Genomic DNA, 23,155 nt, shown 5'->3' with positions numbered 1-23,155 from the left:
TTTGCCTACAGAAGAAAAAGGAAAAGAGGCAAGAAAAGAAACTGACAAATATGTAACCCCCTGCATCAATAAAATTATTAAATGAGGCTTTTTCTTGGTTTCTTATCATATGCAACAGAAAGTAGGTATTACACAGGTCGCTGCTATAATGGCCTTAGCTATATATGAATATATGTATACTTCTAAATTTATAAATACATATGCATTCATCTTCTCAAAAAGGAGCATATTCCCTTTTTTTTGTATATATGTAGGTTTTTCTTTCTTTAAAAATTTGAGAGGTCGTTTCTTCTAAAATACTCCCAAAATTAAGTGGGTGGCTCTGCTCTATTCACCAGTCTAATATATATATTTTCCTTTTCTTTTTTTTTTTTTTTTAATTTTATTTATTTATTTGACAGAGAGAGAGATCACAAGTAGACAGAGAGGCAGGCAGAGAGAGAGGAGGAAGCAGGCTCCCTGCTGAGCAGAGAGCCCGATGCGGGGCTCGATCCCAGGACCCTGAGATCATGACCTGAGCCGAAGGCAGCGGCTTAACCCACTGAGCCACCCAGGCACCCCTTTTTTTTTTTTTTTTAACTTCTTTTTGCCCCCGTTTCCCCCCACCCAAGATTTGGGGTCTCTTCTGGTTTGGTTAACACACATTTTTCTGGAGTCTTTGCCACCCTTTAACTATTTTATTCTCTCCTTCATATGTTCGTATTTGGATAAAATGTCAAGGCAGAAAAACTCACCACAAAAAAAAAGGAACAAGAGGCAGTACCGAAGGCTAGGGACCTAATCAATATGGACATTGGTAATATGTCAGATCTAGAGCTCAGAATGACTATTCTCAAGGTGCTAGCTGAGCTCAAAAGAAGGCATGGAAGGTATTAGAGAAACGCTGTCTGGAGAAATAAAATCCCTTTCTGGAGAAATAAAAGATCTAAAATCTAACCAAGCTGCAATCAAAAAAGCTATTAATGAGGTGTAATAAAAAATGGAGGCTCTTACTTCTAGGATAAATGAGGCAAAAGAGAGAATTGGTGATATAGAAGACCAAATGACAGAATAAAGAAACTGAGCAAAAGAGAGACAAACAACTACTGGACCACGAGGAGAGAATTTAAGAGATAAGTGATACCATAAGACGAAACAACATTAGAATAATTGGGATTCCAGAAGAAGAAGAAAGAGAGAGAGGGGGGCAGAAGGCATATTGGAGTGAATTACTGTAGAGAATTTCCCTAATATGGCAAAGGGAACAAGCATCAAAATCCAGGAGGCACAGAGAACCCCATTCAAAATCAGGAAGAATAGGTCCACACTCCGTCATCTAATAGTAAAACTTACAAGTCTTAGCAACAAAGAGAAAATCCTGAAAGCAGCCCAGGAAAAGAAGTCTGTAACATACAATGGTAAAAATATTAGATTGGCAGCAGACTTTTCCACAGAGACCTGGCAGGCCAGAAAGAGCTGGCATGATATATTCAGAGCACTAAACGAGAAAAACATGCAGCCAAGAATACTACATCCAGCTAGGCTATCATGGAAAATAGAAGGAGAGATAAAAACCTTCCAGGACAAACAAAAACTAAAAGAGTTGTAAACACCAAACCAGTTCTACAGGAAATATTGAAAGCATCCTCTAAGCAAAGAGAGAGCCTAAATTAGTAGACCAGATAGGAACAGAGACAATATACAGTAACAGTCACCTTACAGGCAATACAATGGCACTAAATTCATATCTCTCAATAGTTACCCTGAATGTAAATGGGCTAAATGACCCAATCAAAAGACACAGGGTATCAGAATGGATAAAAAACAAACCCATCAATATGCTGTCTACAAGAAACTCATTGTGGACCCAAAGAGATTTGGTCCAAATTTAAAGCCCACTTTAAAATTTAAAGATTCAGGGGCACCTGGGTGGCTCGGTGGGTTAAAGCCTCTGCCTTCAGATCAGGTCATGATCCCAGAGTCCTGGGATCGAGCCCCGCATTGGGCTCTCTGCTCAGCGGGAAGCCTGCTTCCCTTCCTCTCTCTCTGCCTGCCTCTCTGCCTACTTGTGATCTCTGTCTGTCAAATAAATAAATAAAAATCTTTTAAATAAATAAATAAATAAATAAAATTTAAAGATTTAAAGTGAGGGGGTGGAAAACAATTGACCATGCTATTGGACATCAAAAGAAAGCTGGGGTGGCAATCCTTATATCAGATAAATTAGATTTTAAGCCAAAGACTAAAAGAGATGAGAAAGGACACTATATCATACTTAAAGGGTCTGTCCAACAAGAAGATCTAACAATTTTAAATATCTATGCCCCTAACATGGGAGCAGCTAACTGTATAAACCAGTTAATAACAAAATCAAAGAAACAAACCAACAATAATACAATAATAGTAGGAGACATTACACTCCTCTCCCTGAAATAGACAGATCATCCAAGCAAAAGATCGATAAGGAAATAAAGGCCTTAAATGACGCATTGGACTAGATGGACATCACAGATATATTCAGAGCATTCCATGCCAAAACAACAGAATACACATTCTTCTCTAGTGCACATGGAACACTCTTCAGAATAGATCACATCCTGGATCACAAATCAGGTCTCAACCGGTATCAAAAGATTGGGATCATTCCCTACATATTTTCAGACCACAATGCTCTGAAGCTAGAACTCAATCACAAGAGGAAATTTGGAAAGAACCCAAACGCATGGAGGCTAAAGAGCATCCTTCTAAAAATAAATGGGTCAACCAAGCAATTAAAGAAGAATTGAAAAAATTCATGGAAACAAATAATAATGAAAACACAACGGTTCAAAATCTGTGGGACGTAGCAAAGACAGTCCTGAGAGGAAAGTATATAGCCATACAAGACTTTCTCAAGAAACAAGAAAGGTCTCAAGTACACAACCTAACCCTACACCTAAAGGAGCTGGAAAAGAACAACAAAGAAAGCCTAAACCCAGCAAGAGAAGAGAAATAATAAAGATCAGAGCAGAAATCAATGAAACAGAAACCAAAAATACAACAGAACAAATCAATGAAACTGGGAGCTGGTTCTTTGAAAGAATAAGATTGATACACCCCTGGCCAGACTTATCAAAAAGAAAAGAGAAAGGACCCAAATAAATAAAATCATGAATGAAAGAGGAGAGATCACAACCAATACCAAAGAAATACAAACAGTTATAAGAACATATTATGAGCAACTATACGTCAGCAAATTTGACAATCTGGAAGAAATGGATGCATTCCTAGAGACATATAAACTACCAAAATGGAACCAGGAAGAAATAGAAAACCTGAACAGACCCATAACCAATAAGGACATTGAAGCCCTCATTAAAATCTCCCAACAAACAAGAGCCAGGGCCAGATGGCTTCCCAGGGGAATTCTACCAAACATTTAAAGAAGAATTAATTCCTCTTCTCCTGAAACTGTCTAAAAAATAGAAATGGAAGGATAACTTCCAAACTCACTTTATGAGGCCAGCATTACTTTGATCCCAAAACCAGACAAAGACCCCATCAAAAAAGAGAATTACAGACCAATAACCTTGATGAACATGGATGCGAAAATTCTCACCAAAATACTAGCCAACAGGATCCAATAGTACATTAAAAGGATTATTCACCACAACCAAGTGGGATTTATTCCAGGGCTGCAAGGTTGGTTCAACATCCGCAAACCAATCAATGTGATACATTAATGAAAGAAAGAACAAGAACCTTATGATACTCTTAATAGATGCTGAAAAAGCATTTGAAAAAAGTACAGCATCCTTTCTTAATCAAAACTCTTCAAAGTGTAGGAATAGAGGGTACATACCTCAATATCATCAAAGCCATCTATGAAAAACCCACTGTGAATATCATTCTCAATGGAGAAAAACTGAGAGCTTTTCCCCTAAGGTCAGGAACACAGCAGGATGTCCATTATCACCCCTGCGATTCAACATAGTACTAGAAGTCCTACCCCCAGCAATCAGACAACAAAAAGAAATTAAAGGCATCCAAATAGGCAAGGAGAAGCCAAACTATCACTCTTTGCAGATGATATGATACTTTATGTGGAAAACCCGAAAGATTCTACTCCAAGTCTGCTACAACTTGTACAGGAATTCAGTAAAGTGTCAGGATACAAAATCAATGCACAGAAATCAGTTGCATTTCTATACACCACCAACAAAACAGAAGAAAGAGAAATTAAGGAGTCAATCCCATTTACAAATGCACCCGAAACCGTAAGATCTAGGAATAAACCTAACCAAAGAGGCAAAGAATCTGTACTCAGAAATCTATAAAGTACTCATGAAAGAAATTGAAGAACACACAAAGAAATGGAAAAATGTTCCATGCTCCTGGATTGGAAGAATAAATATTGTGAAAATGTCTATGTTACCTAAAGCAATCTACACACTTAATGCAATCCCTATCAAAATCCTATCAATTTTTTTCAAAGAAATGGAACAAACAATCCTAAAATTTATATGGAGCCAGAAAAGACCTCAAATAGCCAGAGGAATGTTGAAAAAGAAAGCCAAAGTTGGTGGCATCACAATTCCAGACTTCAAGCTCTATTACAAAGCTGTCATCATCAAGACTGTATGGTACTGGCACAAAAACAGACACATAGATCAATGGAACAGAATAGAGAGCCCAGAAATAGACCCTCAACTCTATGGTCAACTAATCTTCGACAAAGCAGGAAAGAATGTCCAATGGAAAAAAAGACAGTCTCTTCAACAAATGGTGTTAGGAAAATTGGACAGCCACATGCAGAAAAATGAAACTGGACTATTTCCTTACACATGAAAATAGACTCAAAATGGATGAAGGACCTCAAGGTGAGAAAGGAATCCATCAAAATCCTTGAGGAGAACACAGGCAGCAACCTCGTCGACCTCAGCCACAGCAACTTCTTCCTAGGAACATCGCCAAAGGCAAGGGAAGCAAGGACAAAAATGAACTATTGGGACTTCACCAAGATCAAAAGCTTTTGCACAGCAAAGGAAACAGTCAACAAAACCAAAAGACAACTGACAGAATGGGAGAAGATGTTTGCAAATGTCATATCAGATAAAGGGCTAGTGTCCAAAATCTATAAAGAACTTATCAAACTCAACACCCAAAGAACAAATAATCCAATCAAGAAATGGGCAGAGGACATGAACAGACATTTCTGCAAAGAAGACATCCAGATGGCCAACAGACACATGAAAAAGTGTTCCACATCACTTGGCATCAGGGAAATACAGGTCAAAACCACAATGAGATATCACCTCACGCCAGTCAGAATGGCTAAAATTAACAAGTCAGGAAATGACAGATGCTGGCGAGGATGCGGAGAAAGGGGAACCCTCCTACACTGTTGGTGGGAATGCAAGCTGGTGCAACCACTCTAGAAAACAGCATGGAGGTTCCTCAGAAAGTTGAAAATAGAGCTACCCTATGACCCCGCAATTGCACTACTGGGTATTTACCCTAAAGATACAAATGTAGTGATCCGAAGGGGCACATGCACCCGAATGTTATTAGCAACAATGTCCACAATAGTCAAACTATGGAATGAACCTAGATGTCCATCAACAGATGAATGGATAAAGAAGATTTTACATATAAATATCATATATATATATACATATATATATATATATATGATGGAATACTATGCAGCCATCAGAAGAAATAAAATCTTGGCATTTGCGACGACATGGATGGAACCAGAGGGTATTACACTGAACGAAATAAGTCAATCAGAGAAAGGCAATTATCATATGATCTCCCTGATATGAGGAAGTTGAGAGGCAACGTGGGAGGTTTGTGGGGTAGGAAAGGAATAAATGGGATAAAGGAATAAATGAAATAAATGAAAAGGAATAAAATGAAACAAGATGGGATCGGGAGGAAGACAAACCATTAGGGACTCTTAATCTCACAAAATAAACTAAGGGTTGTCAGGAGGAGGGGGGAAGGGAGAGGGTGGTTGGGTTGTGGACATTGGGGAAGGTATGTGCTATGGTGAGTGCTGTGAAGTGTGTAAACCTGGCAATTCACAAACCTATACCCCTGGGGCTAATAATACATTATACGTTAATAAAAAGTTATTTTAAAAATGAAAAAAAAAAACTATTATTATTATTATCATCACTATTATATAAAAACTGTGTTATCTTGAGCTTACATGAGCATGCATTTTGAACATGAGTCCAGTAAACAATGCTAGAAAGAGACATTCAAAAGTCATGGCAGGAATAAAGAGAGATTAGGAATACCAGCTCTACAACCACCCAGATCCAGAGCAACTACCGGCTTTCTCAGTTCCTAGTTTTATTACTATGTTGACCTTAGTGTTCATGAGAGAATAAATACAACCTGCTTAGAGAACAGTGCCTGCTATGTAGAAAAACTCGGTAGGTTATATCTCATTCCTAGTGAGAAAAATACCTTGAGAATTTTTCTCACTTTGAGATAAATACCTTCTCAAATACCTTTTCGCTTTGAGAAAAATACCTCCTTTTGTAATATAAACAATTTATCTGGTAAAATATCATACACACGTCAAAATGCTTATAATAACAAAAACATGTAATATATAAATCTCATTTTAAGCTCTTTAAGTGAAAATTAAGTCTGTTTGTCTCTTTCCCTCACACACACACACAGACACACACAACCCCAAGCCCAAAGTTGCTAATGTAGAAATCCCTTCAATTTATCTAACTATACTTTTCTACTAAATCAGATACCCATTTGTACCAAATGCTGATGTCATTTATAAGTACAGGAAACTGGAGAGATGGTCTCTACGTCATTCCTTCATCCATCCAGATGTTTGGAATTCAGAGTTACCTGTTTCTTTAGGGCTGCTTTCCCAGGCCGGAGAGAATCTAGGTTCAGTTGTGCATTAATGTGTTTCATCTGCTCCATGCAGCTGTCTATTAGATCAGCTGAAAGATAAAATCCGAAACAATCAAAAGAATATTCCATTCCCAAATAAGTTGAAATCACATATAACAAAGTCTCCAAAAAATAATGCTTCATATTTCTGAGCAATATATCATTTTGATATTTTCAGGGAGAAATTAACAAATCAGAGAAAAAGAAAGAGAACTAAAATGTTTAACAATTTCAATGTTTTCAATTTAGTGTGATACTTCCAAAACCTACTTTATGGTTTGAGGCATGCGTAATTCATCTTAATAGCAAATCACAACAGAAATTACTAGGCTTGATGTTGCCATTATTCTCTTTAACCCTAAGACCTATGTTCCCCGATTACAGAGGAAAAATCACAATCCTCTAGAAGGGAAATATATATGAAAATGCAGGATCATCTAACACTGTTGTTATTGCTATCAAAACTATGTAGGTGTGGGTTTTTTTTCAAGTACACAATATGTGCCTGTGGTTACTAATATTTAATTATTATAAAACTAAGTGATGTGTTTCTTCTTAAAGTTTCCCCACTAGGGACACCCGGGTGGCTCAGTCAGTTAAGTGTCCGACTCCCGATTTTGGTTCAGGTCATGATCTCAGGGTCATGGGATCAGCTGCGCATCAGGTTCCATGCTCAGTGTGGAGTCTACTTGTCCCTCTCCCTCAGCCCCTCCCCTCACTCATAATCTCTCTCTCTCAAATAAGTAAAATCTTAAAAAAAAAAAAAAGCTACCCTACTGTTTATATATTCTCTAGATTAGTAATCATTACTCAAATAATCTACATGTATAATCTTTATTTTAAAAGTAATACATGTTTACCTTGTTTCTGCATGAGAAAAACTTTTTAGTCACTGAGATTTTTAAGTTCTTTACATTCTGAATCCAAAGAAAAAATTAAAAGAAACAAGCAGCAAAATATATGAATTGACGATATGCCATACCAGTTGAGTCATGTGGCTCACCTTTCAAAGCATGTTTCTGAGCTCTTCTACTGACAGCCAAAAGTGACATCAGTGCATTTGCAGCAACTCTTTTCAGGACATCTTTGGAGGATTTCCCTTCATAGCACTGCAAAGAATGTATACCAAACTGCCTTGAAGAAAAACTTAATCTGGAGCAAAACCGTTGTAAATAAAAGATGTGGTCTATTTAAAAGGTATTGCCAGGTTTCAACTACTCCATGAAATACACTGGAACTTGATAAATCATTAAGATTTGAGACTGAGGGGGCGCCTGGGTGGCTCAGTGGGTTAAGCCGCTGCCTTCGGCTCAGGTCATGATCCCCGGTCCTGGGTTCGAGCCCCACATCGGGCTTTCTGCTCAGCGGGGAGCCTGCTTCCTCCTCTCTCTCTGCCTGCCTCTCTGCTTACTTGTGATTTCTCTCTGTCAAATAAATAAATAAAATCTTTAAAAAAAAAAAAAAAGATTTGAGACTGAGAATGCTCCGTGTGAATGGGACTGTAGAAGAAACTTACAATGTGGAAAAGAGCAACAGTCATTTCCAAAGGCTCATCATGTAAAGGAAGAACTGTGCACTTAACTCAAATTCACCAGGGAATGTACGTACATATGTGTAACTTATTAAAAAGGGTCCTCACTAAACGGCTGAATAGGAAAACTGCCATCAAATTCCTCCTATATTCTTCTTGAGACACATGCCTCCCTCAATTTCCATCCTATATACCCCTATACCTCAGGGGATGTTGTTCTTTCCATCCTGCATTTCTGTAGTCACATTTATCTGTCATAGTACATGTTTTTTTTTTTAATTTGTCATAGTACATGTTTTAAAAAAAAATTATTTCTTAATTTTGTTGACTTACATACATTTTTTAAAAATCACTTGTAATTTTGAAAACACTAATATTTTGGTATGTTTCTTTTATATATTTGATATTTATAAGTAAAAAATTTTTTTCATGAACAAAAATTTCAAATATATATAAGACTGAAGGAAACAGAATAACATACTCTCTCTTTTTAAAAAATTTTGGGCTAAACTATTTCAAGTAAATACTAGATATCATATAATGTCACATTCCAGTATACACAACCATAAAGCCATTATCATGCCTAACATATTTAATAATTTATTGGTATCAACCTAATATCCAGTCCAAATTCAAATTTTTCTCTTGCCTCAAAAATGTCTCCTTACGGTTGGTTTAGTGGAATCAGCACCCAATAAGGCCCTCACAGCCTATCAATAGATCTCCTAAATCTAGAGCACCTGCCATTTTCACACCTTCCAAACCACCCACCAGGGTTTTTTATTTTGTTCCGCTCATATTGTTAGTTGTTGAATAAACCAGATCAGTCATCCTAAGGAATGCCCCACATCCTGGGTTTGACTGCTTCCTTGTGATGATTTGAACTTGTCTTCTCTGCTCTGTATTTCTCCTTTACCAGGTGCTGTGGTTCTAAAGGCTTGAGTACATTCAGGTGAAATCTTTTGTGATAAGATTCTCATGTGGATATACACATAAAGTTTAGTTACAATTACAAGGGGTCCATAAATTCAAGGGTAAGAACTAGAAGTTCCTCATATGATTTAAAAATATTAGCTACAACTCACATTTGCCATTTTTCCTTTCACTGGTAATTTTCAATGATCCAGTTTTATAATATCATATTAAAATCAAGCTCAAAATACAATTTTACATAAAATATAGTATAGCATACACAGATGCAACTTCACTTCCTGATTAGCCTATACCCAGCAACGTGACACTGAAGGAGCCTGTGGGGGTGGGGGGCTGTTGGGGGGCCTTCCAGCCCCACCACCAGGGGAAGTGTGATTCCATCCTAAATACCTCACTTAGGCTGCTGCCTCTAACCAGGCAGTTCCGTATCTGGCCAATGAGTTCGATATTAAATGCCCAGACCCAGGATGCTTGATAAAGATCATGCTAATGTGACCTTGAAGAAGGTGGGGGAAAAAGGCAGAAAACTATTTAGGATAATGAATATGTGTGGAGTATAATCATTGTAGCTAATTATGAGCATCCTAATTTGCCTATAAACTTAATCTTCACCACTAATAAGAAAACTGCTCTCCTATACACACCCTTACTGAACCTGAATGCATTAATGTTTTGAGGAAAACCAAAATGATCTCACTGAAATCTATTACTCATCTACTCTCTGCAGCAATGAGGGAGAAAACAGCGATAAGAATTCTAGGGAAACAGTTATGCACGTAAATGTGTCCTTTATTCCCTCATGAAATCTCACTGAGATGACAGAAATGGGATTAAACACCAGACAGAGAGGAGTGAGTACTCACTCACTCAGTCACACAGTCAGGAAACCAGGAAGCAGACGGATGAATAGCAAACGCAGCAGAAGACTCCAGAAGGAGGAATCCCACCCGCTCTGTACAATGAATTGCCAGCGGCTAAGGGAACTCAGCACCAGGTTCCCCTGGAAGTGAAAATGAAGGAAGATTACTTGAAAATCTCTGAGGACCAGTTCGAGGACCAGATTTTGCCCATGACCCACCTATCTCCGCACAGCCAAGCCGCTCCTCCTCTCTACCTTTGCAAGAAACTGGGGATTTAGTCCCTGGAGAGGGTGAACTAAAAGCGCTCTACACGGGCAAAGACAAGGCACAGTTGCAGGCGAGCATATTACACTGAAAACAGGATTAAGTGAAATGTGCAAACTGATTTCTGAGACACCTGCTCTCTTCCTCCTACTTTGTGGCAAAACATTTGGCAGTTGGGTTTTCACCTCCAGGCAGGAGACCAGAAGATTCTTCCCTCGGGAATGCGACAAGCTCAAAAAGGCAGGCCACAAAGGGCGGCAGCCAAATGCCCTCACACAGCACAGCCTGCAGCTGACCGGCTCCACTCTGCTGCCCAGGGCTTCCGGTCTACTTCCAATCTCCCAGTTTCAAACGCCGCAGACCACCAAGATGACCACATACGTGAGAAAAGCCCCTAACCAGAACACTGAAACCAAAATAGTCAAAAAGGAAGAAAAGAGAAATTATGTAAGAAGAAAACTTACTAAGAGTTGCAAACGTACAGAACACACAAAGTAGGGGGGATGTCAGTTAAGTGAAGCAGGAGTTCAGATGGAAAGAACCCCACGAGGGGCACCTGTGCGTCGTCAGTGGAGCTTGCGACTCTTGGCTTTGGCTCAGCTCATGATCTCAAATCATGAGAGGGAACCCGTGTCGGAATCCACACTCAGCACAGGCAATGTTTGAGACTCTTTCTCACTCCCTCTGCCCCCTCCCACTCCTGCACTCTGTCTAAAGTAAACAAATAAATCTTTAAAAGAAAAAAAGAACAAGAAGAAGAACAACCCTCAAGAGAGGTCAGAACAATGAATTAAACAGACTCTGCCTACAAACTTCATCTGGAAAATGTAGAATGCTGGAGACGGAAAAAAATTCTTAAAACTCCCAGGGGAGAGAAACCAGACATCATAATGGCTTCAGATCTTTCCACAGTACTATGAGAAGTTAAAGGGAAGAGACAAGGCCTCCTCAATTCTGAAGTGAATGACTTCTAATCTAGAATCCTCACTAGACTAAACTATAAATTTAATGTAAGGGTAGAAAAAGACTCTGTCCAGATCTCAAAAGAGCCTCTTACGCACCTTTACTCTGCAAGGTACCAGACAACAGACTCTACCCAAAGGAAGGTGGGAAGCAGGAAAAGGAGAACCTGGGAGACATGAGATCACAGGAAATAGCAGAGAGGTAGAGGAATTCCCCAGGACGAAGATGAATGGAGATCCCAGGATCACACTGGGCGCCATGCAGGGTCAGAAGGAACTAGGAGTGATTTCTTCCAGAACATGAAGCTGACATCAGTTCCCACATGTCTGAATAGACTGAGAGGATATTCAATTGCTAGCAAAGAGCACGGAGCTTATCAGTGATAATAGAAAACTTAGCAAATTTAAAAATAATATGATAATTATGTCTAAGGAAAATGGAAGCTGTGAAGTTCAACTGTGTGCAGCACTTTCACAGACTCACCACCACATGCGGCCTCCTCTCTCACCACCGTGAAGACGCAGGATAGCAGGGAAAGGAGAGGGGAGCCCACTGTGGCCAGGTAGGTGCTTGGGGCCTGGAAAGGGAATTCAAGTCTCATGTTCCAAAGCAGGAAGTCAACAGAAAATGTTTAAAATGGAATAACCAAGACAGAACAATACGAGCACATTAGAGACGTGGAAGGGAAACGTGAAACGATCAACTGAGAGAGGCAGGAGTAGTTGCCTCTAAGAGGAGGAAAATGAAGGACAAAGACAGAAGACTTCTCCTTTGGTTACAAAACTTATAAACCTGTTTGGCACTCTAAAATGTATACACACACTGATATGAAAGCCAAAAACTAAAAACAAAAAAAGAAATAAACAGGATTAACTTCTAGTAAATCCACACACTTTTCAACATAGACTGAAGGTCAGAGTAGAGGATTTAGTTTCTGCCATTTCCCATGCAGCACTTCCTGCAGACTGAAAAGTCGTTCTGAGCATCTGTGCACAGAGCAGGAGCACGTGGCTCAAAGCGCCGGAAGCCCAGGAGGCAAGAAGGCGGAGGCTAAGACTCCATATCCGATAGCTGAAGCGACAGACAACCAGCTACTGGGTGACGCAGACACACACAAGAGGAGAAATACATCAAGAGGATACAGAGCAAGAGACAGCATGTCTTTTTGACAACCATAGGAAGAAAGAAAATCAGGACTCAATGTAATTTATTTAAATTTGATGTTCTGTTTAGATCTAATTCCTTCTATACATGAAGTGATCTAGGTATTCTAGGTCAAGACTCTACTTTCTTTCCAAAAGGCACTGATATAAAGAACAGGGTTTTTAATTACAGTGAACACTCACTGACACAGCAGTATCTCAAATAGATAAGCCTTTTCTCCGTAACAGATTAACTCTTGGACGTCACCATTCACTAAACACTTGTGCAAAATCTACCTTCTAAAATGTGAAATTAGAGTTTATTCTTTCATTATTATCCTTAGATATCAGACCAAATATAGGAGCAAAATTAATTCAACATCTCAATTATGAGCAAAATCTATTATGTATATTATATGTCTTTGCAAATGAATCATATTATCTCACCGGGGAAGGCAAAATCTCTATTAAGTCAAATATGTTCAATATGTATGGTCAACAGATAATATGGTCTCTACCGCCAAAAAATATGCCTCATAGGACATATATGTCAAAAGACAGAATAGTTTCTAAGAGAATATTCAAATCCTCAAACCTCCTCAAAATGGAATTATGAAAAAATAAACTTGCACATAATTTAAGACATAAATACCAAATGCAAACTTTCAATTTGTATCCCCCATGGGAGAGTACAGTAAAGCAGTCATTGAAAAGATTCTTTGCCAAGACCTTTTAATTGAAGTTACAGCATAACAATCTGTTACGAGGACGGAGCTCTAGGGCCAGCTTATACAAACTTAATACAATCCTCTCAGTTCACATTTGCATTTTAAGAACTGAATTATAAGAGGTTAATTGATATGCTTAGGGTCACACATCCAATATTTTTGAGTAACATAATAAACCTCTGAAGGTCATCAATTTTAGTATACTATTTCTTCTGACCATTTAAAGACTGTAGTTTCCTTTCTTTTATATAAAACCTGGCACAATACACAGCCTACATGCATGTGTAATAAGAAACATATGTAATTTATTATTATGTGTTGCTGGTTTATGTATTTGAATAACATTTTAAATCACATATCATCTTTATATAGGGCAGAGCAAAGAAAACATAATAGCATTTGTAGTTTAATAAAGCTCATTAATAAATGTCCCATCTCATGTGAGACATACATTTTCTCATAAGTATGTCACAGGGACACTTCCTTTACTTTCTTTGTCTTAAACTTGCTTGTGCCCTTCTAACAAATGTCATGTATTTATATTCTTCTGTTTATATGAACAAGAAGAGTGTGATTTATTAGAAAAAACAGTTTATATAATTGGTTAAAGTATCCATATCCACACAGAATGCTTTACATCTTTTATAATTTGGAGGAAATAGAGAGGAAAATTGGCTAGTCATTAAGAAAATCATTGAGATACCCTGTGGCTCTAGGATACCTCATTTTCTTTGGCCAAGAAGGTAACAGCAAAAGATTATAAATGATAACTTTTATAATGAATAACATTACAAAATATTCAGAAAAAATAAGGAGCAAGAAAAAAGTTTTAAATTCCTGTGGCAAAGAATTTTTCCTATGTACATTTATTTTAATCTGGTACATCAACTAACAGGGACCCATATTTATCATAAACGTAATCATGATTCCTTGAAACAGCACGACCAATAAGTGAGAGAAAACAGCTAGGAAATAAAACGGCTTTGGTTTGGCCTGGCTCGAGGTCTTTACATTTCACCTGGTCCAGGAGGACTGGCTGTAGAACCCATGGTCATGGCTGTGGTCAAGGCTCCCAGAGCTACTGGGCATTCCTGGCCTGGGCAGGGGAGACGGGCAGGTGGCCGCGGCTCCCCCCACCCCTGCTGAGGGCAAGAAAAGGAGGAGCGACTCCAGAAATCATTTATACTCCCTGGAGGGGAAGGAATGTTGGTGAGAGCGAAGGCCCCTTCCCTAGGGAAAAGAGCTCTACTGAAGCCAAAGTCAGGAGATTCATAATGCTTTTGAGTTGGGGGAAGACCACTGCAAAGGTGTGAATTTGAGTTTCTTCTCTAATACTCTTTAAAGTGCAAAATCAGACTCAGTTAATCAAATAGAGCCTGTTGTTCTGATGGGGAACGAGATAGTTGGGACACTATCCAGCTTTGGTTTTAAGCTAAGAAGAGCTGAGTGGAGGGAGGGAGGCTACAGCCTCCCAAGACTAAGTGACTTTGAGCGATGCTGTGAGGATCTTTTCCTGCTGGAGTTCCAGCTTCTGAAGTTGCTACTGGAGACAGGAGAAAATGTCGGAGGCCCCTGTATCAGTCTCCTTATCTGTGCTCTGAAAGTAACTGTGTGCCGGGCAAAGGAGAGGAAGACAGAAGCCCCCAAGAGCACGAGCCCCGCCTTCGGGGGGGGGGTTCCTGCTGGACCAGGAGCCATCCTTGCCTCTTTGCAGCCTTGTCTGCTTCCCAACATAATGGGAACCGCTGCACGCAGCACACAAGTAGTCATGCCAGCAAGATCTGTACAGCCATAACTCCCAGAGGCAGAAAAGGGGCAAAAATTCCCAAATTCAAAGCAGCAAAGAGAGAGCAACATATCGGCAAACTGGAGTAACCTGCCTTTATGAAACATGGCTGACTGACAGGGGAATGAATGGAAGCAAATCCGTTAAGGCACAAGTCTAGTTCTTTTCCACCTCCCAGCAAGAAGATAAAAATCATAAAACCGTATGATTATTAAAAAGGGAGATTCTTAATATTGAAAAATCTAGCAATTTCCTATTCGTAAAAATGACTACACAAATTAGGAAACACTTGGAGGTTTTTTTGGTTAATCTACTTACAAAATCGTACCTCATGATTTTAGAATGTTTTTCGATGGACAAAATTCTTGGTTCATATTTTAGGACTGCAAATAGTAAATTTATAAGATAAGTTCATAAGGCAACGTGGTTTAGAAAGGTGGCATTTTCCCATAAATGTACCAACGAAGTCCGCCCATTTCTATAGACAAACCACCTTAAATATATGTAATTTACTTACATAAATCAAATGTGGTTTAGATGAATATATGTTTAGAGATGTAGAAATATCTTTAAAATGGCAAGACGTTATGAATTATAGCTGCATTCCTGAAATATAACCATTTTGGTCCTACAATGGCACACTGTATTTTGGGAAACAGCTGGATTTAGATTTCTAATATTTCATTTTGAAATTTTACATCATAGTCATTAAAGAAACTAGTCAACATCAGAGAACCAGGACCGGAGAGGAGATGGTTAATTTAACTTTATATGCTTTTGTTTCATTTAAATGTCATAATGAACATTAATTACTTTTTAACTTGAATGAGTAAAAAAATTTTTTACAAGGCCAACACTGAAAGTGGGTTTATTTAAATATTAAACAAAGTTTTTGAAAGGTCAAGATATCACATACCTGAAGAATTACTTCATTAAGTCGTTCTAGAGATTTCTGATTTTCCTGAGTTTTATCAAGAAGTGAAGCCAGTGATGGACCCTGGCATGCGTTTGCCTTATCCTTATCTTGGAGATGCCTTTTTGCTTCCTCCGTCAAGAGAACAGAAAGGAACTGCAGGCTGGCAGTAGACAATGCAGGGCACGTGGTAGACAAACCCACACATGTGCACAACATATCTGAGGGAGAGAATACTTTCCATGTAATGTTTGAAACATCTTCAATATTAAAGAAGTGAATCAGATCAATTTGAGTAATTAAGTTTATAGCCTTTTTATTTCTAATGAAGTAAACCCATCAATATTTATAAGTATCATGAGAATAACTCTAGTGCTTAAAAGTAATTTAAACAGTCAATATGAAGACAACAGAATCAAGGAGCTGATTTAATCTCATTTCATTCTTTTTATATGGGTTCTTTTTGGTATGAAAGTGTGTGTGTGTGTGTGTGTGTGTGTGTACACAAAACCACATACACACAATATTTGCCAAGACCCCAAATAAGAGGATTATATATAGATGAGTACTGATCCCTCTGGGGTCTTTTGGAATCCACAAAGTCTCTGGAGTTTTTAACTTTGTAATTTTTATTTCAGCACTTACCTAAACAAAATTTCACGGGACTGTACTATGAATTATCTAGATCACCACTATATAACTATGTTTCTGTTGTCAAACAAGTTGATGCTAAACAGTACTTACAAGACTTAGTGCACAGTGTGGCTTGGTGCAGAACCAACATTTCGTGGTAGTTCAGAATACAGAACAAGAGTGGTTATGCACAAATTTGCAACATAACACAGATTAGAAAGGATAGGCAAGCCAACTCAAAAGAATCTACACTGAATCAGTCATTATTAATTTCCTATTATGATCATTGATTTCATCAAAGAAACATCTGATATGTTATCTCAATTGTATGAATTTCAGTAACACTGGTTTATAATTTTGTTATGTTTTACTTTTATATTATTTGGAATTTATACTTGTATAAGAGTTATAACCATAAGAACTTCTACCTAGATTTAGGCTAAAAGAAATTCTTATTTTCTTAACGAATACAAGAAAAATAATTTAGTGAGAGTGGCGTTTCATGAAAATTATGTTCATTTAAATGATGTCTAAATATGACTCAGGTCTGAGAAAAGACTCTTATAGATAACACAAGTTACAAAGTGGCCAAAAGATGTTTTAAGTTTGTATAACATATGGGATGGAAACTAAAAATGACAAGGAACAGCAATGATCGTTAGTTATATTTTCATAAGCATTACTTTATCAAAGCTCGCTGTTTATGTAGTAACTTATTTCTGATTAGCACCATATTACATAAACTGTGTATACACGTTTTGTAGAAAGATTCTGAATTTACTACATCCTTATTTTATCACTAGGGGAGGTGTCAGGCAAGCAGGCTGAAAGCAGGGGCCAGCAAACTTTTTCTGTAAAGGGTCAGAGAGGAAGTGAGTATTTTACACTTCACAGTCACAGGCCTTTATCACAGCTTTCAACTCTACCACTGTAGCAGGAAAGCAGCCTCAGGCAACAAGTAAATGAGAAAGGGTATCCGCTGCCTGCCTGCCTGCCTGATATAATCTCATTTACCAAAACAAGCAGCAGGCCACATCTGCCCACTTGGCTTAGGTGTCCCACATGAGCCAACCTTGCTTTATATTAGCAGTGACTCAGGTGGTAAACTAAATTTCCCCACCATGGATAAGAAAATCTCAATTACACAATCTCTTTCAGTTTTTAACAAAATAATGATTTCTAAATGGACACTATTCCTCTTAGGTAAACTCAGAACTCCTATCTTCAGATAACAAACAATTTTGCTTCTTACTAAACATGTATTTCCCCATAAAAGTTACTTCCACACCCCCACTCTGGTTACAGAATGTATCACCCATCTAAGTCTACAGAATGATCAAATGATCAAATAAAATGTGAAAAAAAGAAGCTGACTGAATTAGTGGTAACTTGGAAGCTTAAAGAACTCAATTTTGAATACATTTAAACTAGCCATTTTTAAAAAGTAAAACAAATGTTATTTATATGCATTTATATTTTAAAAAGTCTTCCTGCTGGGGCGCCTGGGTGGCTCAGTGGGTTAAAGCCTTTGCCTTCAGCTCAGGTCATGATCCCAGGTCCTGGGATCGAGGCCCGCATCGGGCTCTCTGCTCAGCGGGGAGCCTGCTTCCTCCTCTCTCTCTGCCTGCCTCTCTGCCTACTTGTGATCTCTGTCAAATAAATAAATTAAATATTAAAACAACAACAACAACAACAAAACTTAAAAAAAAAAAGTCTTCCTGCTATGCTAAAATTTAAAAGAGACTCTATGAAAAATTAGTAGTTATTTTAAAAAATCATTTATCCTAGTTCATTATATGGAAAACATCTTGTAAAAATAATTAACTATACTACACACTTAGCATTTCTGTACTATAAGAAAATCCTTGTCTAGACACAAGACACTATTTTTATTATGAGTTCCCGTGTTATCACATATACAGAATGTTAGGTATAGGCTTACCCACGTACAGTGCATGTATGTCAGGAAAGAGACTGGGTTCTATGCCAACACGTGAAAATCTTTCTCATTGTTTTATAATCATGTCATATCAATATCTCTTCATTATACCACAGGATTTTCTTTCTTTTTTTTTTTAAAGATTTTATTTATTTATTTGACAGACAGATCACAAGTAGGCAGAGAGGCAGGCAGAGAGAGAGGAGGAAGCAGGCTCCCCGCTGAGCAGAGAGCCCGATGAGGGGCTCGATCCCAGGACTCTGAGATCATGACCTGAGCCAAAGGCAGCGGCTTAACCCACTGAGCCACCCAGGCGCCCCAACCACAGGATTTTCTTAACTTGTTTTTATAGTTTTTTGAACTGGGTTTCAATTTTTCAAAAATGCGTTTTTGAGGTTCCTCAAGAAGAATGCAAACTTCTCAAAGTAAATACCTGGTTTCTCTTTCAAATGCCACAGTGTAAGTATTTAATTTTAAGAAAAAAAATACGTAAAAATTGTAAATATTGATTATCTTAACTTTCATTAGCAGAAAGACCCGCAGCCTAGTGAGAGTATCTGCTTACCAGTCACTGCCGTCCAGTGCTTGGCCAGACCCACCGTAATAGACGGGAGGGAGGCAACAGCAGCCTTCCTCAGCAGTGTAGCCAGAAGGTTAAATAAATGTGTCCATGTGAGATAAAAAGCTGATATCAACTCTACATCTATAAAATCAATGAAAATATTTTCAGTTATTACCACAAAGAGTAGAAAATACAAATCACCAGACACTTCATTACACTTGAGGCATGTACCTGTTAGATGAGGACAAATGTAATTCAGCATGATCGAAAATTTATTTCAATTAACCTTTTCACTGCTTCTTTAAGATCTCTCTGGCCTACCCCGCTGCATAAAGACACATTCACACTCCTGCATCTTCCTCTCATTAACACACATTCCATCACAATTCAGAAGGCCTGACAAAATGAATATTAAGTCATAACCTTAATACGCAACCTCTGACCGTAGGAACGGGACTCAAACTCTGTACAGACTGTAAAGGAAGGCACTGTCCGTGCTACTTCTAGAGAGTGACGTTTCTCCCGCCGTCCTCGTCACCTCTGCGCAGGGGCGAAAGAAGCAAGCACAGCGCGCCAAGGGCCTGGCGGAAAAGAAGGAGAATTGCTCCGGACAACCCTGAGTAGTGCCCCTCAGTGAAAACATGACACAAAAAAGGATCTTGACCTTTGCCCATGGCTGAGAAAATAGCAATTAACCTATCGGAAGGACAGCTTTTTCCTTCAGGCTCCGTGTCAAATGGAGGCTGGAAAGAGGCGGCCATCTTAGGGCTGTCTTCTCTGACCACATCGCCAGCCTTGGCAAACGAAGGACTTCCATCTCAGGCTTCTTTGGAAATGGCATATTCCAAGGAGTGTGGATTAAAGCAATCCTTGCTGTGTGTCTCAACCTTCTTGTCATTCTCAGCTCTACAAGGAGTCTTTTCAGACTTATGTTTCCTCCTCATCATCCCCATGAAATTTTAATTCCACAGATTCTATATATCTGTTTATGTACTATCAGTATATCTGCACTTTATGCTTAAAAAGAATTAGGTATTAAGCTTACTGATTTTATTCAAGAGAGCCAAATAAAATATTTAAAAGTTTAAAAATTGGGGCACCTGGGTGGCTCAGTAGGTTAAGCCTCTGCCTTTGTTTGGCTCATGGTCTCAGGGTCCTGGGATCGAGCCCCGAATCCGGCTCTCTGCTCAGCAGGGAGCCTGCTTCTCCCCCCACCCCTCTCTGCTTGCCTCTCTGCCGACTTGTTATCTATCAAATAAATAAATTAAACCTTTAAAAATTGGGGCGCCTGGGTGGCTCAGTGGGTTAAGCCTCTGCCTTTGGCTCAGGTCATGATCTCAGAGTCCCAGACAGGGAGTCTGCTTCTCCCTCTCCCTCTGCCTGCCTCTCTGCCTGTTTGTGATCTCTCTCTCTCTCTGTTGAATAACTAAATAAAATCTTTTAAAAATGTTTAAAAATTGAAAATCAATTAACATTTAACTTAACTTTATAACTACTTTTGCTAAATAACTTTCAATGTAATTTACTTGCTCCTATAAAATGTATCAAATTACATATGGAAATCAGCAAATCATATAAATATACACTAGAAAGATAATCAATATTTTACAAAATCATTCACAGCTATTTTTTCAGAGATTTTTAAAACTTGTTTCTTAGGGGCGCCTGGGTAGCTCAGTCGGTCAAGCGTCTGCCTTTGGCTCAGGTCATGATCCCAGAGTCCCGGACAGGGAGTCTGCTTCTGCTTCTCCCTCTGCCTGCCGTTCTGCCTACCTGTGCTCTCTATCACTCTGTCAAATAAATAAATAAAATCTTAAAAAAAAAAAAACAAAAAAAACTCATTTCTTAAAAAATTTTTACTGAACTTTTACCTTTTGCTAGATATGAGAAAATGACTTCTAACTTAACCAGCCACTAGGTATACATTCAGATATCAGTGACATTTTTATTTTCAGCAGTTGACATAATTGCTGATGGGCCAATTAATTCACATAATAATAAAACATAAACTATTTTTATTTAATTCTCAAGGCCCAAGTCACACACAAAAGCAAGAGAATCAATTAAAAAAAAAAATCCACAAGTCAGCCAATGACAATCAAGACATGATATAACTCTGGGACATCTGGCCATATGACTTGGCTCTCTCTTGCCATGACTTTGGGATCAAGTGTTGAATCAGAAGTCCTCCAGTCATGACATCTATGCACTAGGGTTTTTAGCAATGGTATTGTGTATTTCCTGTTTATCTTCTATGAGCTCAATATCAGTGCTTCCCAAGTGATATCCAAGAGACCCAACAAGAGAAATTAAACACTAAGGAATAAGATTTTATTGGTAGAACTGAGCTCTGAAGGGCCACAGACCCTACCACTTTCCCCCAAGATTTAATTTTTGCTTCTAGGGGGGTGATATCACCCTCATAGAGAATGCATGGTCTATCCTGATTTGCTTACTTGAGACATCATGACCACTTATAAAATTTCCAAGTAAGGAATTACTATTCTGCTAGCACCAGAATATTTTAACACTAATGAGACACTGAGGAGTAAATATGCTGGCATCAAAAAACATTTTACTTACCTAAAACCAAGCAAATCCATAAAATTCAAAAAACTAAGTAATAAATGAACAGGCCAAGGGCCATTTAGCAATAGCCAAATTATCAGTTACTTCATTATTAAATCTTTTAATTATTACATTTTAATTCTGTTAAAGATCCTATATTGTTTTAATGTTCTTTTCTATTTAGTACTATATGCAAATTTTCATCAGAGTATATTTTTCAATAATTTAGGGCTTTATCAAAATGTTTGATATTATATGTTGCACTTATTTATACTTATTATTACAAGTAAGTTATTAGTATGTCATTTGGGTGTACCCATAGCTTATAAGAATAATTACTATCTGAAATTCACTGCACTTGCTAATATTACATACAAACTTTGCCCTCATTTAAACTGACAGCACAGGGGATAGGCCCTTCACCATACTAGGAATTTGTCTCAAATGGTCTCCTGGAACCACTTAAAAAAAGATCCAAACAATAAAACACATTATATTATAAGCTTTCCAAAACATTGGCAAAGCACAACATAAAATTTAACCTTGAAGTGAGTATCTGGTGCAGAGTTCAGACTTTTTTCCTCAATATTATTTGCTTCCATCCTAAATCTAAAAAAATAAAGCTTACCTAACACATCTTTGGTGCATATGGTGAGGACCCCAATGATGTTTGTGATAAGAGGTTTCAGAAGCTCATCCTGAATCACAAGGTCGGGATCTACCAGTAAACACGACTGCAGAAGCCTGGACAAAGAGGACAGGTATTCTAGGAGAAAGGATACCTATTTTTTCAAAACAGACAAAGGAAAATAAAACATATTATATGAAAAGTCTAATTCAGTGATATTTCAGCTTTCTATGCATTATGAGTCACTTTGTAATGTAAGTTAATAAAAAACTAATAAAATATTAATCATAATTTTTAAAATCTAAAAGGAATGCATAGCACACAAAGTATTATTTTTCTCATAAACATGTCATTAATGACATTAACACTGTCAAGTATAATAATACCAAACAAAGTAGTATTTTCAAAGTCAAATTTCAAATTCCATTTAGAGAAAGAAGGCCTTTATAGTTTTTAAGTAGCTAACCTGTGGAATCAATATTCTGGAAGTAAAAAGGGGCATTCCAGTGCGATATATTGTACAATTTTATAAAGAAAGAAAGATTACAAAATACTCTTTAACACATGTCCTATCAGGTAAAATGCAAGTTTGTAACATTTAATTTCCTTATTGCTATGAAGTCTTGTTTGACACCTTTGTACTCTACACTACTGACTGTAGTCCCAGCAAGTCTGACTCTGCCATATGCAGCACGACCGTGCAGAGATGAGCCGTGCAAGGTGAGAGCCAACGAGACACATCTGAGAGAGAAGCCCCAAGCTTCTCACAAGCCCAGGCGCTCTGCCCCGCCACACCCCTGCTTCCTTGGCGCCT

At 38.1% G+C, this 23,155-nt stretch overlaps 1 protein-coding gene across 3 annotated transcripts in view; it reads right to left on the bottom strand.

Annotated features, from left to right (window-relative positions):
• The window catches only part of RTTN (rotatin), a 157,798-nt gene that overhangs the window by 18,795 nt on the left and 115,848 nt on the right, over window positions 1-23,155 (bottom strand). For all 3 annotated transcript variants that reach the window (XM_047698161.1, XM_047698162.1, XM_047698163.1), the window contains 5 exons: window positions 22,342-22,495; window positions 19,149-19,286; window positions 16,015-16,232; window positions 7,895-8,000; window positions 6,844-6,941 (listed from right to left, as the gene is read on the bottom strand). In XM_047698161.1, the coding sequence (XP_047554117.1) occupies window positions 6,844-6,941; window positions 7,895-8,000; window positions 16,015-16,232; window positions 19,149-19,286; window positions 22,342-22,495 (714 nt within the window). The remainder of the gene's footprint in view (window positions 1-6,843; window positions 6,942-7,894; window positions 8,001-16,014; window positions 16,233-19,148; window positions 19,287-22,341; window positions 22,496-23,155) is intronic.

The sequence above is a fragment of the Lutra lutra genome, chromosome 12 (assembly GCF_902655055.1).
Source record: "Lutra lutra chromosome 12, mLutLut1.2, whole genome shotgun sequence".
Classification (NCBI taxonomy): Eukaryota; Metazoa; Chordata; class Mammalia; order Carnivora; family Mustelidae; genus Lutra; species Lutra lutra.
This window is presented reverse-complemented; position numbering and strand designations above follow the sequence as displayed.